The sequence below is a fragment of the Bombus fervidus genome, chromosome 3, assembly GCF_041682495.2.
Source record: "Bombus fervidus isolate BK054 chromosome 3, iyBomFerv1, whole genome shotgun sequence".
Lineage (NCBI taxonomy): Eukaryota > Metazoa > Arthropoda > Insecta > Hymenoptera > Apidae > Bombus > Bombus fervidus.
The window spans coordinates 17,147,816-17,163,191 of NC_091519.1; the positions used below are offsets into that span (position 1 = coordinate 17,147,816).

Consider the following 15,376-nt stretch of genomic DNA (forward strand, 5'->3'; position numbering starts at 1 on the left):
TCGAGACAGAAACGTTTCAGGCTAAAGTTTAAATATAACTCGCAGCGACGATTGTACGGAGCCTCTCGGTCGATTAGCAACGATGGAATCGATCGAGCTACCCGATGTCAAAATTTTCGAGCCTCGGTCCGATGGAGAATTCCATTAGCGTGCGTTGCACTCGTAACTACCGATCGTTCCCATTGAAAGTTCTCTTCTCGGAAATCCGAAGCGATCGCGAATCGTGTGCCAAAACACGCGATTCAGCACTCGATGTCCAAGAGACGCGGTATACTTCCCTCTCGGTTTACGTTTTCAGAATTTGCAAGGATGAACGTTCGTTTCTCGGATCGCTGCACTCAGCAGCCGCGTAAACACTGGTTCGTGCCGCAGCTGCAGCTCACAATCCTTTCGCCGTAACCTCGTGTTACCGTATCGCGTACACACCTTTGTCTTCGACTTCGACGTTAGAAACGTGACACGAAGGCACCTCGCGAAGTTTCAACTCGTGAGATTCCTTCCGTTTAACCTCCATTCCGAAGTAACGTGAATTCTATTTGGAATTTAGATGTCCTCGTTAAACAGTTCTAATTATAACCGCGAAGATCGATAGCCGATTTTAGGTTCCTTCGACAAACACAGGAAACGTTCATCGATAAACAGATATCGCGCAGTAGTTGCATACTCTCGTCAGACTTTAAAATAACTCCAATCCGCCGTCTCTACGTATAATAAAGCTATGAATTCGCATAATCGTCTTGGTTGTCCCGTGGAAAACGACGACCGACGTCGTTTGCTCGACTCTTCCTCTACAGACTTTAATTAGCAGGTAACGCGTTATTTTTACGATAAGCAGCACTATCGTCGTTATTATTCACGACGACGCGATTCATCGATTCGACGATGTAGTATTACGTGGTCGAGGATATAGGAACGGGGACCGGTGATGATATAACGGTGACTGGTCGTGATTCGCCTTCGTAAGGATTAATCGAAGCTGCAGGAGGCGTTGTAAAGCTTGAAGTCGAATAAAACAATGTTTGTTGCATCGTAAGTTTTACGTGTGCGAGTACACGATCGGAAGTATGAAAGGAAAATGGAAATACGGTGGAGTCTGCCACGTGGAAGAAATATTACAACGAAGAGTTTTTATCAGTAAAGCCAACACGCTGAAAAAAAAAAACGAAAGCAGATGATTTCTCTCATAACTTATTACATATAAAGTTGGAAAACAAATATCAATTCTACGAAAATATAAAAAGAGGGCGACTGTTTTAAATCGCAGTGAAATCATGATGTTTGGAAGTTAGAGTTTTGGAGCACATTCGATGTTTATTTATCCTGACGTCAATGTTGTTTTCTTACACCTCGATGATTAGTGGAATTGGAACGCGTTACGAGTGTTCGTCGATTAATTAAAGGAACTTTACGAGAGTACATAGTTATCGAGGTTAGCCAACCGCAGACAAATCTCTGTTGATCCGTTGGCGATACGAACGGTATCGGTCACGATGCACGTGGTGTAAATAGATAATAAAAGCAGGGGAAAAGTATCCGGGGTAGGCGACTGACCGGCGTCGAGTACGAGTGTAGCCTGCGCTGTTTATCTTCTGTCAACTACCGATAGGAAAGCTTGCGTTGCGCTCCAAAGTCTCGTCGTGCTAACCCGAAAGCGGACTGAGTCACTTTTCACTCACGATCAGCGTTTGGTGCTGCTTTTACGTTTATCGAAGATCAGTTTTTCTAAGCTTTTTAAGTTACAGCAAATAACAGAGAAGTTCCCTAATCGAGGCGTAAAACATAAGTTAACAGGGGAACGAAGATAAAAGAAACGAAGCGGATATGTTTGACTCAAGGAAGAATTCGTATTAATTCTTTCACTTTAAATAATTGTGGTGGTATTAGTTAAGGATTATTCTATTTGTAACGCGTTTCTACTTAACGCTAGAACTACCACACGGTTTTACGATTTTATAAATGTGTCAACCCTCGTTTAAGGATCATGGTCCTGGATGGATTAATAATACCAAAAATGTACTACATGACATGGAATTTTTTCTGTAATAAAGTAACAGATCAATAAATATAAAGATATTCTATTATCGCATATTTTTTAAAGACCACTCATTTTGTCTATAAAAATAAGCTTCGTGTTAACTATCGGTAGTTCTAGTGTTAATGTACAAATTCAAGAAGGTACCTGAACACTTGCAAGCACCTTTTACGAATATGTTACGTGTGCAACGTAATTGTGTGTAATTGAAATTTCGTTAGTAGTATCACGAGAAGAAGTACATTTTAAATTAGTAAATTCAAAGTTCAGAATGAAATTTTAAATGGTCGGAATACTTGGATTTTGTTAAACGCTTCAAGTCATTCCTAATCTGGATTCTTTTTATATCTGAAACACGCTGTCAAAATACGAGCGCATCTACAGATTATGAAAGAATTCGTGTAACATAATTGAGAAGTACAAAAAATCTGTAACGTATCGAAGTGAAAGACAAGAGATACCGTCGCGTGTCACGTTGCTGGGCCCAGAGGCGGTCGTCGTGTTGGCGTTGCATCAGGCCCTGAAGCAGTCGTCGCTATCTCATCCGACGCCCACCACGATTATTTCCTCTCTCCCACGTGTCAATTAGTATTCCCTGAGATTTTTCGTTATTCCTTTCTTCTCTTATATTTTTTTTTTCTACAAAATTCACTGCCTGTCTTTGCCGAGACAAACGACCATGGGCGTGGATACGTTGGACATTCGCTGTATTGCTTAAAATGGTCGTTAAAGAAAATTATGCATCGAGAAGGTTGAAACGAGTATCCGTAGAACTGTTTCAATTATTCCAGGCAATTAGATACTCGGAGAAAGAGAGAGCCGAGAGAGAGTCTTAGTTTGAAATCGTCGAGGCCAGTTAGCTGTTTGCTGATTAAACGTCGTGGCAAAAATGACCACGTTTATTGTCTCTCGGCAAACACGCGGGTGTCGTCAAGGCAAACATAAACCAAGGGTGTTAGTCATCGTAGGAAAAGCTGCGGGATTTCGTGGGTAGCGAAACTGGTAATAAGCGGAACGCACCCCGCTGTTTTCGCCGGTCACTGATTCCGAAACGCAGTCGGATATCGGATTTCCTATAGATCATGGAAGAAGTTGCGACTACCGGAGCCCTGGTAATCCTTCGTTAAACAAGGGATATTTTGTTTAAAGAGCAAGCGAACCGAGCTTGATAATTAATCGGTGGACGCTACGGTTATTTTCGCTACTGCCGCCGCCGCTAAGACGTCGTTCAATATTTGCGTTCCAGGACGCCGCTTAACAGTTCATCTTAACCTCGCGTTGCAGAAGTTTTTCGTAAAAAGTTTCTCTATTATACGCGTGATAAGAAAGTCATTATGCAAATCGGTCTAAAATGAGCGGGGCGCCTGAAGAACCGCATTAACTCAACCGGCTTAAAAACGAGCTTTCGGTTAAATAAAAGCGACGTCGATGAATGATAGAAGGATCATAAACTAGCCTTAATTATCTTCGTAAATAAATCTCGTATCTATCGGGAGGAAATTTAGCGGAACAAAAGACCTTGCAGCGATCGATCGATCCATCGTTAAAAATAATTCTTCGGTTAAATAGTTGCAGCGTTATTCGTTAATAAAGGAACTTTGTTTTTACAATCACGTAAGCAAGTTCCGAGTAACATACCTAAACACGAGATTACTTATGGAGCAGCACCCTGATATAAATTCTCCTCCGAGAAGCTCTTCTTCCTTCTCCTCCGTTGCTCGTCAAATTGTAAATTCACAGCGTTGAAATTCGTATTCTGTATCTTCTGGAGCATCCAGCGAAGCTTCATCGTTATTCCCCGGGGTGGTGGAAGCTTCCCTTTTGACACGGGACGTTCCGACCACGCGAAAGAAGCGCACCAGACGAATTTCTCGTCGAGAAACGCGTAGCCATCTGTTTCTGTGCGATCGACGCGCGGCCAACCGAGGGGTAAACATCCCCACGAGGCCTTCCAGTAACCCCCGTGGCTCGCAACATTACGCGTGCCCCAAGAATCGTTCATCCTACGGAATTGCAAGAGTAATCCCCGGCCGGTGGCGTTTGCCATTTACATAAAAATAATTAAACGGCTCGTTGTGCGTTGGCCAACCCTCAACTTCCGAGCATCCACGTTCGAAGCTCGTAGGGCTCGTAAGGATCGCGTGATCGAACCATGCAAATCCACTGTTCCGAGACTTTTATAAAATTGTAATGTATGTAGATGTCGGTGTGCCAGCTTTCGGCATTTCGCCGTCATGAATTTTAACCACGACGATCGTCGTCTAACTCGACGGATCATCCTTCTCGAGAACGACTCGCGTTACCCGATTTCGTTGATCGAGCATGGTATTAAGAAATTGCTCGTCCCGCTGATCTATCTACCTGCTCTTTGTTCTCGGTATTTTAATCGATGTCTCCTCCGATGCAAGGAGTTTCGTTCCATTAATAATTCATATTACGCGACCGATGCATCTCTGTCATCGTATCGAGGATACGATCGATTCGCTCCCCAAGCAACGCCACGAAAGAGGCCCGCGTACGACGTTTTATTCGGTCTCATCCGGTCCAGTCGTCATTACCCCCGAAGTCCTATTACCGAGACTCGGTATCGGGATCCCTCGAACCACGTCATCGAGATGAAAGGGAAAAAAATATCAAGGAGACCGTTGCTAGTCTGTGGAACTCGTGGCAGCTTCCCCACGCCACGATCGAACCGTGTGACTCTTTGTCAAAAAACAAGTGGAAGAAGGGATCGTCGTCATCGTCGTAGAGGCTGCAGGGGACTTTGGCTCTCGTCGTGAACGTACGAAAACGATGAAAACAGACAGAAAGGGACAGTGAAAGGCAGAACGAGATGGAAGAGAAGTTTGGGCCGGGAGAAAGGCGACCGAATCGAGAGTCAGGAAGGATGCTGCTTGCACCCTGCATAAACACGTGTTACGCGGTAGAGACGCGTGAAAGCATCCATCAGGACCAGCATGGTGCACCGCGAGCATGGTAGGCAGCTGCCGAGCTCCGTTCTACCGTGTCGAAGCTCGTTTCACTGGCTGGGCAAGCTGCTGGTGAATTCGACGTGGCCCACGATACGAGGGTGGAAGCGTTCACGACGGGACGAACGCCGCGAGGGTTGCCACCAAGACGAGGGACAAAAGAGATAGGAGAGAAAGAGAGAGAGAGAGAGAGAGAGAAGCGAAGGAGTATTCCGGCGGATAACGTTGGATCGCGTTAGACGAACTCGATTGGGGTGCCTACGCAGCCGGAACCGAACGGAGGATGGAAAGCTCTCCGTCAACCCTTGACAGCCATTTCTTTTCTCTCCAACCCCGGACCCGACAATTTTGATCGATATCTTTAATTTTTGCTCGACGACTCACGACTTCCAGCAACTTCGATTTTTGCTACTTCATAGATCGGTGAGAAGAGATAATAATAATAGATCGAAAGATTTCAATTCGTAACTGGTATAGTTACCGTAACCGTAATTTCGAGATAATTACAGGCATATAGTTGTCCGAAAAGTTTCTTTCGTGTTATAAGGAAATAATAGACGCACAATGTGTTTTGTTTTATATTAGTTTATTGAATTATGTACAAACATAATAATAGAAATAGAACGAAATGGATCAGACCTAATTCAATAAAATAATATAAAACAGAAACTCTTGTTCATCCATTATCACCTTATGAAACGAAAGAAACTTTTCGGACAATCTAATATAATATTTCCTCTTTCGTGACATAGAAGAGAAACTTTCATTTTTCCTGTTCTATTGTTAACCTGTTTTCCTGTTCTGTTACCGTAAAACTCGGAGTGCAAATTAAAATTAAACGATCTGACCCGAAAGTGCAAACTGTTTCAATTGCCCGTTACCCAACGGTAGCGGTTAAACGTTAAAGCAGGATAACAATTACGAAACAAACGATTGTTCAAGAAATGTCGGATTCCTCCGTGTGGTAAACGAACGTGCGTTTACGTTCACATTTTACGATGTCTTTCGTTCAAGAAAATCGCGGCCTTGGATTTTCACGAGCTCCATTCTGCCCGTTGTTGGTTCCTTTGTCGACCGGTTAAATTTTCATATTTCTATGCATCTTGTAACGAGCCGAAACGCTAACTTCATTCTCCGTGCCTGCGTACCTTCTTGCCGGCAGACATGCCAGAAAAACGATGCTATTAATATTAACGCGACTCGCAGCAGGATCCGATGTTGCGAAAGTTTCGAAGTTTCCCTGACAGTGAGGAGTGCGAACCGTTTTGTTGTAAAATTCTGGCAAATTTCGTGCTTGATTTTCGGGATTAAACTCCTACCTGATAGCGATCTACCACGCTTTGAAACACTTACTTCGATTCTAGAAAACTTCAAAGGCTATTCATAAATTTCTTCCTCTTTCGATTTAATGATAAAAGTCTTCTCAAAGATTCTTAATACTGTATACGTATTACTCGGATAAAATCACGGACGAAGCGCTGCTTCAAGGCTCTTTAAAGTAACTACCGATCAGCTTAAATCTGTTGCAAGTACTATTTGTATTGGAACAGATTTCCAAGGTTCGACGTAGACAAGATAATAATCACAGAAAACGATATCGAATGATTTGTATTTCCTTCTTCGAATGTTAAAAGTTTTATTTTTCGATTCGTGAATGTACATTGAATTTTATCCCATCGCTGAAACTAGCAATATTCGCGAAAGATCGTGGAGTATTTTAACGATGCTTCGCGCGAGAATATCTGCCGGATATTTGGGAAAATTTTAAGGCTTGGCGCATCTGATAATCCGGTATCTGAGAATCGCGCACCGACCAAGGGTGCATTGTGCGCAACGTGCACGAGGGTGTATTAAGTGCGCGTCCCTATATAGCTCATTCAACGCAATCACGATCGTAGATAAGACCTGTCACGATCTCGCGACGGGGAACTCCACGGTCGTTCGTTTTCCTCCGTTCATTATACAAACGCGATGGTTTACGTCCGGAACTCGCTTAGCGTCTGTTCCGTCTTCGCCGTGAACGATCAACAACGAAGACGACGAAGACGACGATAGAAGGTACACGTCGTCGGTGTGATTCATCGTGATATCTGCGATTTATCTTGCGAGAGAAGCTTCCCCGAACATATTCCGTGTATAGAACTTGATCGACATATTTAATGCGACGATGAAACATCGGAGAATAACAAATCGTCCATTACTCGAGCAAATATTTTTATATTCCAACATACAACGTCTAAGAAATTCCATTAAAAATGTTGACGAGATTATTAAGGAAATTGAATCAACGTAAACGTAATGAAACGTTGATGTCGAAGAAAGATAGCAGAAATTTTGTATGATTTTCGTCTTTTACGAAACAATCGATTAACTTGCCACCTATTAATAATTCATCGATTCCTCGTTTACCATTTTTTTTAACGCGGTAACCTGACGCGAACGAAATTCTTTCGGTAAGATCCGATTCCGCGAAGCAAATGATATTTCCGTCGCCGAATGTTTTCGCCATTTTCACGCTATTGCACGTGGCCCGTGCGAGTATCACCCAATGAAATATCCATTTCCGGAAACTTGTCGGCTCAGGAAGCCTGGCAAATGTTCCAGAAATTACAGCCCTTTGGCTTCGTAAATTCGACCATGATCGAGTAGTAGCCGATATTGATTCTATACATCCATTTCAAAAATAGATAAACAGACGTTGGATTTCAACGAACGAGCTACTTGTTTCTAGCCGAAAAATGAAATTACGGAGTACGGTGAACTCGTAACGAAGTCGAAAGAGACCGGGCGCCAAGTTTCACGCGCGTGATAATACGATCGAATGACGGGGCAGTCTCGAAGGACAATCGTACAAGCCTGTCGAGCGTCGAAACGCAATTCATCATGCAGCTCGCCCCTGAAGAATAGGAGGGGAATGGCAAAGAGATTGGAAGCGGAAGAGAGGGAGGGAACGCGGAAAAAGGGAAAAGTAGAAAAAGATAGCACGAGGAGAACGGGAGAAAGAGAAAGAGGAAGAAGAAGGGATGAAGAGAGACGATAGAAAGAGAGAAGAAGGAAGAAAAATAAAGGATGAAAAACGGCCGCAGGCCCTGTAGGTACCCTTGCACGCACTCGACGCATCAATCTTCTTTGCCAACAATGTTCGCGTAAATTACCCTCATCGATATCAAAGTGACGAGGGTGGTAGGCGGCGTCGCTGTTCCCAGCTATGGTGCTGGCGGAAGAGACCAGCCCTTATCTCGCGCCAGTCAGAAAATTGAGTTTACAAAGATTCCATCGTCGAGCAGGAGGCTCTTACGTGTCCCTTTCCTCTGCCCCGTTCACGAATTCGCGCTTCGGAATTTTACTCCGGTTTAAGGGATTTTCGTATCTTTCGGAATGTATCGCAGGTGGAAATGATATAGCAAGTTTGTAAGTTATATCGTTAAGTAAGATCATCTATTAATCTAAGTTAGAGTCGCTCGCAGGCAGCTGTGTTTCTTCAAGTTTATTTCTACCTTCGTTAGCAGTTCAACGATAATACAAGTTAGAAATTATAGTCGTTATAGTCGTTCTGGTGTACAAAGAGATGACCGTTTTCATGTACGCTACGAAAGAATTTATATCCTGCGAAACGCCTCAAATTGGTTGTTTCGATCTTGGAAGTTCGGAAACGTTAATTACCGATCAATAGCAGTTGTATGGAAGCCATAAAGACACTGGCACGCCAATTAATTTATTACTATTTCGAAAAGCTTTACTATCGCAAAACGAAATTGTTCGTTAACAGACAACTATATTCGACAATTTCGACAGGAAATTGTCTATAAAATCGGTATAGACGAAAAGGGTCGCTTATCTAGATGTGGAAATAATGAAACGAGATTTCGTTGCCGCGTAACTAGGATCGAGGTTCTGCTTTACGATCCTCGCTTCTACGGGTCATCATACGTTGCTAAGGCCTAACGGCCTGTTGCAATCCAGCCGCGTATACCTGCGTCAATTATTGCCCGTTTAGAAATTCCACGGTTGTCTGCCTGGTGAAACCGATCCGCTTGATGTCGTGAAGCCTATGAATCGCAATTAGTCGAACCTTTTCGGAGTAACCTTTAACTCGGACCTTTTGTTCGTCCCTTTGAAACCCAAGCTGCTTTGCACGTCCGGATGGGCATTGCCAGTGCTTTACAAAACTCGACTCGCGTGTTCGTGTTCGCTTTAAATTCCACTTACTACAAGGTCGAAGCTCGTACCTGCCACTTTTCCTGCGGAATTTGTGATTTTCATATGAAAAGATCGTTGCTGGGTAGAAATTACCTTCGATAATGGCAACAGCCACCGAAGCTAGGAAAAATCGCTGAAAACATGCGAAGCAATTGCGGAAAACAGGAAGCGGGCGCATGGTATCACGGAAAGACTGTACACGAGCTGACCGACGAGCGCATAGAGCGTACAGACAGCGCAATCGGCCCATAAATTTCCAGTGATACCATGCATCGGTGGTAGCGGCCTAGCTCGAGCGTGCTTCCGATATGCACGGTCGGCTCTGGTCCGAAGCACCGCCTTAAATTCCCCTCAGACGCCTCTAAACAAGACCAAGAAGACGAAAGGGAGAACGTTGAACGTAGCTCTGCAGGAAGAGATTAGAGCGCACGAAAGTTTCGCGGTACCGTGGCGTCCACGATACTCGGTTTAATGTACCGTTATGATCTTTATGGGGAGCGTTTATAGGCCATTACGATTGAGTTTTCACGCCGAAACGGTGTTCCGTAGTCGTGCAATATTTTTTCTCCTCCCGGCACACCGTTGATAACTCGATCTCGCGAGACAGTTGCACGCTCGTAATTATCGATCAGATCGCCGATTCGAAGTGGATGGTTTCACGTCGAATCGATGCTCGCGAACGATATTAAAGGGGAGAAAGGAAAGGAAGAGGCACTCGTTAATAGTAGTTGCCCCCTTTTCAGCACGCCAGGACGTTTCCACTTTTAATCGCGCCTGCGTATATCTTCCACTTTCACCTGACTTTCCTCGACGACTCTGCGTAATGAAAATCTCCAGCTAACAGGATCATCAGCGACGAATTAAGCGAATTTGCAGTAATCGCAAAGGCGGTCGCCACTCCGGCCAGGATCTTTAATTAACGAAGCTTATTTTAATCATCCCCGATCAACCGTGAAACCCTCCTCTGGCTATGTAATAATCGCGCTCGTTGGAAAAACTTCCGTCCAGCCCTTCGTTCTTTGGTCACGCCGCGATAAATTTTACTGCGTCGAGTATCACGTCGTGCAACGAAATTAATCGGCGCAAAAGCCAGGGGACGGTATTTTTTCGAAAATTATATCGGCGCCGATATTAAAACGATATCATCTTTAATTTTCGCGGAAGAACATCTCGTGGTAGTTAATCGTAGGATGATAAAGACGAAGAAAATTGCTACTAGAAAAAGCATTTATGGAGAATGTACGCGACTAAGCTGACGTTCCGTGCAATTAAATAGAACGCTTAATATAGATGGCCTTGGATAAATGCACAGAATCTGGCAGTTTCGTGTAAACTCTGGAGGCCACCGAACGATTATCTCAGGATGGTAAACGACTAGCTGTTCTTTCGACAAGAAGCGTGTTAATTTTCCCCGGTTGCTCCCTGTTTCGAGATCACTATGATCGACGACGGTTACTCCCATGGGTCCTCGTATTTATGGGGCTCGAGATTAGCTCGCGAGACCCCGGCGTAACCTTTACGACGAGGAAGAGTCTTTTACGACATTGCGACGTAATCGAACGACGTTATCATCGAGCCTGCCGCATGAGTAACTTTATTGCCTCGCGTTTACCCCTTTTTTCCACGACGTTCCTTCTACGTGTTTTGCATTCTTATTCTAACTTATATATTGCCGGAATATAACAGGCGATTCTCTCAGTCAAAACGAATGCGTGAATGTGTTTATGGCAGCGCGAAGCTTTTTGAAATCAAAGGGGAAGAATGAAAATCACGGGTGTCGTTTAAAGACCATTTTTACCACAACGTACGAGTACTTTGCGTAATTCGTACATTAGCGAAAATTCGACGAATCCGCGGCGCCACATAAACCATCGTAATCATCATCGTCGACGCTTCATCCGAGACTCCTAAATATTTGGCTCGGCGCCGCGGCCAACCGCGTTACGTATCTTTCCCGCTTCGTTTCATTGTTCCATCGTTCAATTAGTAAAACAAAACCGCGTTTGGCGATCGCTTTTACAATTTATAATAAACCAAATAGAGAGGGGGTGGACGAGAGTTGATGAGGGCGGGGGACGATGCATTATCGTGCAGCCCGGAGCGCATTATTTTCGCGATAGGATCGTCGGCGCATCCTCGATTCCCTTAATGAGTAACGGTCGATCGAACAATGATTTCGCCGGATTTCGAAATCGTCCGAGAGAGCAACGTTGCGTTGGATCAAACCGTCTGGCCCGTACCCTTTACCCGACCAACCTAGACGACCACCGGCAACACACGGGGGTAGATAAAATCTGTATTACGTTTAGGGACGTTGCTGGGCGTGCGTGCACCCCCTTGCAAACCTATTAACGTGCGTGCACGCGTTGCATCGCGACCCATACCCGAGACAGAGACAGAGATAGGAGATGGAGCGAGATCGTTTCTGGATCCACGTGATTTACGCGTGCCGGTGCTGCTCCGAATTCCAAAGCTTCCTATTAACTGGGTGCAGCGCGCGGAATCGCGGCGGCACGGTGGTACGCTCCGCTTCGTGCGTTCCTACGAAATTTGAAAAACGATTTTATCGGCTAGTTCCGATTGCAGTCGTATTCGAGCGGCGCTCGCGCGATATTTCAACCACCATGGGACAGCCGCTTAATTGCGGCATACATCTCCGCCCTTAATTTCGCTATTAGCTTCGCATTAAGGCGAAAAACCAAAAAGAAACAGTGCGAGCCGTTAGTCCGGCGACAAACAACTCGCCTCTTCCCACCCTTCGTTCCTTTCCACCCCTTTACGCCTTGTTCCAAGGTTTTTCCGTGGGTCGCGCAACTCGGCGTCCCGAACGTTAAGGACACTTTAATTGACAAAATTTCGCAGACACACCGCCGCCACCGGCACCGGCACCGCGACATAAATTTCCAATTTTCGTCACGCAGAAATGGCGAAGAAGTTTAATTGGCGCCGTCCGAAACTTTTAAAGCGTTTCCGCTTGTCGGCTCGGAACAGCGTCTTGTTCGTTCCTTAAAGGGGTTAAAAAGGAGTCTTCCAAGCGGTTTTTACCGTGAAAGCTTCCATTCTGGATGGAACCCGTCTTTCGAATCAATTTTCAACAGTGTTACACCCTAAAAACTCTTGGAAGCCTGGTATTTGCATCACGATCGACCATTAACCAAATTGGCCGCGTCATGCCAGTATTCGAAAAAACCTTCTACCATACTGTTTTTGTATACGCTGTATACTCCTTAATTACGAAATACTTTGGTGCTGCTGCTTCAAAGTATCTCGTTTGTTAAAAGGTTCTTCTCGATATGGACTTAAACTCGAGGAGAATCGATGAAACGGCTGGATTCGAGGGAATAGACGGTAACGAGATCGAAAGAGTGTTCACAGAACACCGTCTGCTGGCCGATCTGGCTTCGTTGAACGGGATCGAGCGGTACACTGTTAATCTCGCGCGAATGTAACGCGACCATAAATTACCCAAACGAGCGGCTGAGCACTACGTGGAAAGTGTGCTCCCCGGCAGCGGATCTTCGTAGGCAGCCTCGGAGGATAGTTTATGGACTTGATCTTGCGTACTGTTACCTTGATTCTCGGTCATTATCATCGTCGACCTGCACGCGATCAGAACTCACCACCGATACATCGCCATGGTTCAGGATGTTTGCGCGCTGAAAATACATAGGCAGAGATGGTAATTTCGCGATACCATGTCCGCCACGATAGTACCATATTTATTTTGTCAATAATAATGAACGCAAGGGCGGTGCTGTGTATTTTCTCACAGATTCCGTTCGAGCATTGTATCTTCCCGGAAGCGGCGCGCGGCCGCCTACCAGATCTGGACGAGCGATTCTCGCTGGATTCTCGGCTCGTTTAACCTGCCTATTACCGTGCGAAATTTCCCGATTCTCGCGGTTATCTAATACATACGTAATTTTTAATCAAACCATCGAAGCCAGTCTCATCGAACATCGGTCGATGCGTTTGTATGTTTCCGTCGTACGGAATCTCTCGAACCCATCGAAAAGCGACTCTCATCTTCGGTACTAAAGCTAATTCCTTTGAAAACGAATCCACGCTGATACATTTCCCGTTACATATCTCGAGTAACATAACTCAAACAAACTTTTGGGGAAAAGCCAAAAGATAGGAAGGTTACGGAAATATTATTTAATTAAACGGATACTGTTGGCGAAAAGAAGAAAATTCTAGGAAGCGATAATTTAATTAACAACGCAGGATTTCATTATTTTGCTTGATGCGTAATTTAATTCCTTTATACAAACATAAAAGACGAAAGTATAAAAATAAGGAAAAGAAGATCCTAAGCAGGAACCAGAGACGCGGGTGGTTTCCCAAGGAGGAACAGAAGGACTCACGCAAGATACCGTTGCACTTCCGGAAAGGAAGTGTGGTGGGAGCGAGCACGTGGTCGCGCCAACTCACCCCACGGTAGTCGAGGAGGTTCGTCGCGAAGAAAGAAGAAGGTTAGATGGTTGAATAAGGGCGGGAGTGGCGGGAGGCTGCGCGCGCAACCACAGGCCACGCTGCCGCCGGTGGCTCGAGAGTGAGCCGCGTGGTCGGCCCGCTTCAGTAACTCCGATACCTTCGAGCGAGCGAGTCACGTCCGATTTCGAACCCGATTGTCTACAGAGACGCGCCAAAATTCCTCTTACTCCGAGCATTTCGTGCTTATTTTCGTCCACGCTATTAAATTCCGTAGGCGTATCGCGATCGAAACGATGCAAAAACACGCTTGCCTTTCCCTCCCATTTTACCGAATAAATTGATCGTTTAGTGAACATCGAACATTTGGTGTACGCTGTTTATAAACACGATAGTCGCGCGATCCAAACAAACGACTTCGAACTCTCGTGTATTCTACGCCGAATATGCGGTCGAATATTCTTGGCGAAGAGTGAGTGAATTTCGTAAATCCCATCGGATGTTTGATATATTCGCGAAACTTTAACAACGGTGACTTGTGCAATTCTCCAAACATCGAAACTTACGAAACGACTGTCGAACGACTGAAACTTGTGTGTAATGTTCGTCTGATTTTATTCTTCGATTCTACTCGTCTGTCCATCGTTTTACTTTTTACAAATGATTTTCGCTATGAAGACGATTTATTACCTTACTATTCTCTGGACCATTGCGATCCCGGTGTTGTGCGAACCCGTGAACGTGCCTATGAAACCGAGATTGACCATTCTCAAGTGTTGTCGACACAACGAGGAACTGGTGAAAGAATCTGACAACGAGACAGACACGAGGACTCGTTGCAGACCGACCAAAAACGAATGGAAACCCATTATCTATTCGCCTTCCGAGGCAAATATGTTGGAGAAACCGCCCATGGAATGGGACATCGTCGAGGGAAGGAGGCCCGTTTGCGATCAGAATTCTGCGTTGATCTACGTACCCTACCGAATCACCAATCCGTTCGTGCTCATGGACGACGGCCGCGTGCTCATCGACATCCACGCGAACGAAAGATTCGAGCCGAGCGAGTATTGCGCCGATTCTAATGCTCTTCTAGTTTGTATGAAGAATAAAACGGAAGGAAACCACGCGGCTGCCACCATGAGACCACGTATTAGAAAATGCTGCGGAGAAAACGCGACTTTCTACGAAGAAGAGTAAGTTTTAGAGTTTGGGTGTTTTGAGGCGTTGCGTTAGGTTTTGTTGACGTTTCTTTGATTCCTGCGATAGGGATTGCTTTGAAAACAAAAGTAATAAGACACGTCGAGGATAATTGGACGATCCAGTGATATTAGCGTTCTGTTTACGAATAGATACGCTGCACAACTACGAGGAAAAACGATATTTTCAAGTATCGATTCATAACACGTTTACATAAACTTTTACGGTTTTAGCTATTAATGTTTCGAACTATAATATTTTATGATATACTCGCATTGGGTTTTTTATTTGCGTTTATTACGTTTTATCTAGAAGCAGTAAATATATAATTAAATCCTTTTAACGGTACATTATATTTTACTGTAATTTTTGAAATGTGATAAGTAGTTCCATCTAACATGGAATTTTATATTTCGATACGTCTCAATGACAGTCTACAACAGGCTTTCTAAACGTCAGTTTGATACGTGATATACCATTAGTCTGTAAGAGGTTAAAGGTACAAGGAAACTCGTTTTAAAAACTCTTTTGCAGCTAGTAT

At 44.6% G+C, this 15,376-nt stretch overlaps 1 protein-coding gene across 1 annotated transcript in view; it reads left to right on the plus strand.

The window, feature by feature from the left end:
• The first annotated feature begins 13,775 nt into the window (after positions 1–13,775).
• Mthl1 (adhesion G-protein coupled receptor methuselah-like 1) overlaps positions 13,776–15,376 on the plus strand; it is a 155,199-nt gene continuing 153,598 nt past the window's right edge. Inside the window, exon 1 of the mRNA XM_072000643.1 lies at positions 13,776–14,831. Within this exon, the coding sequence (XP_071856744.1) occupies positions 14,296–14,831 (536 nt within the window). The 5' untranslated portion in view covers positions 13,776–14,295. The remainder of the gene's footprint in view (positions 14,832–15,376) is intronic.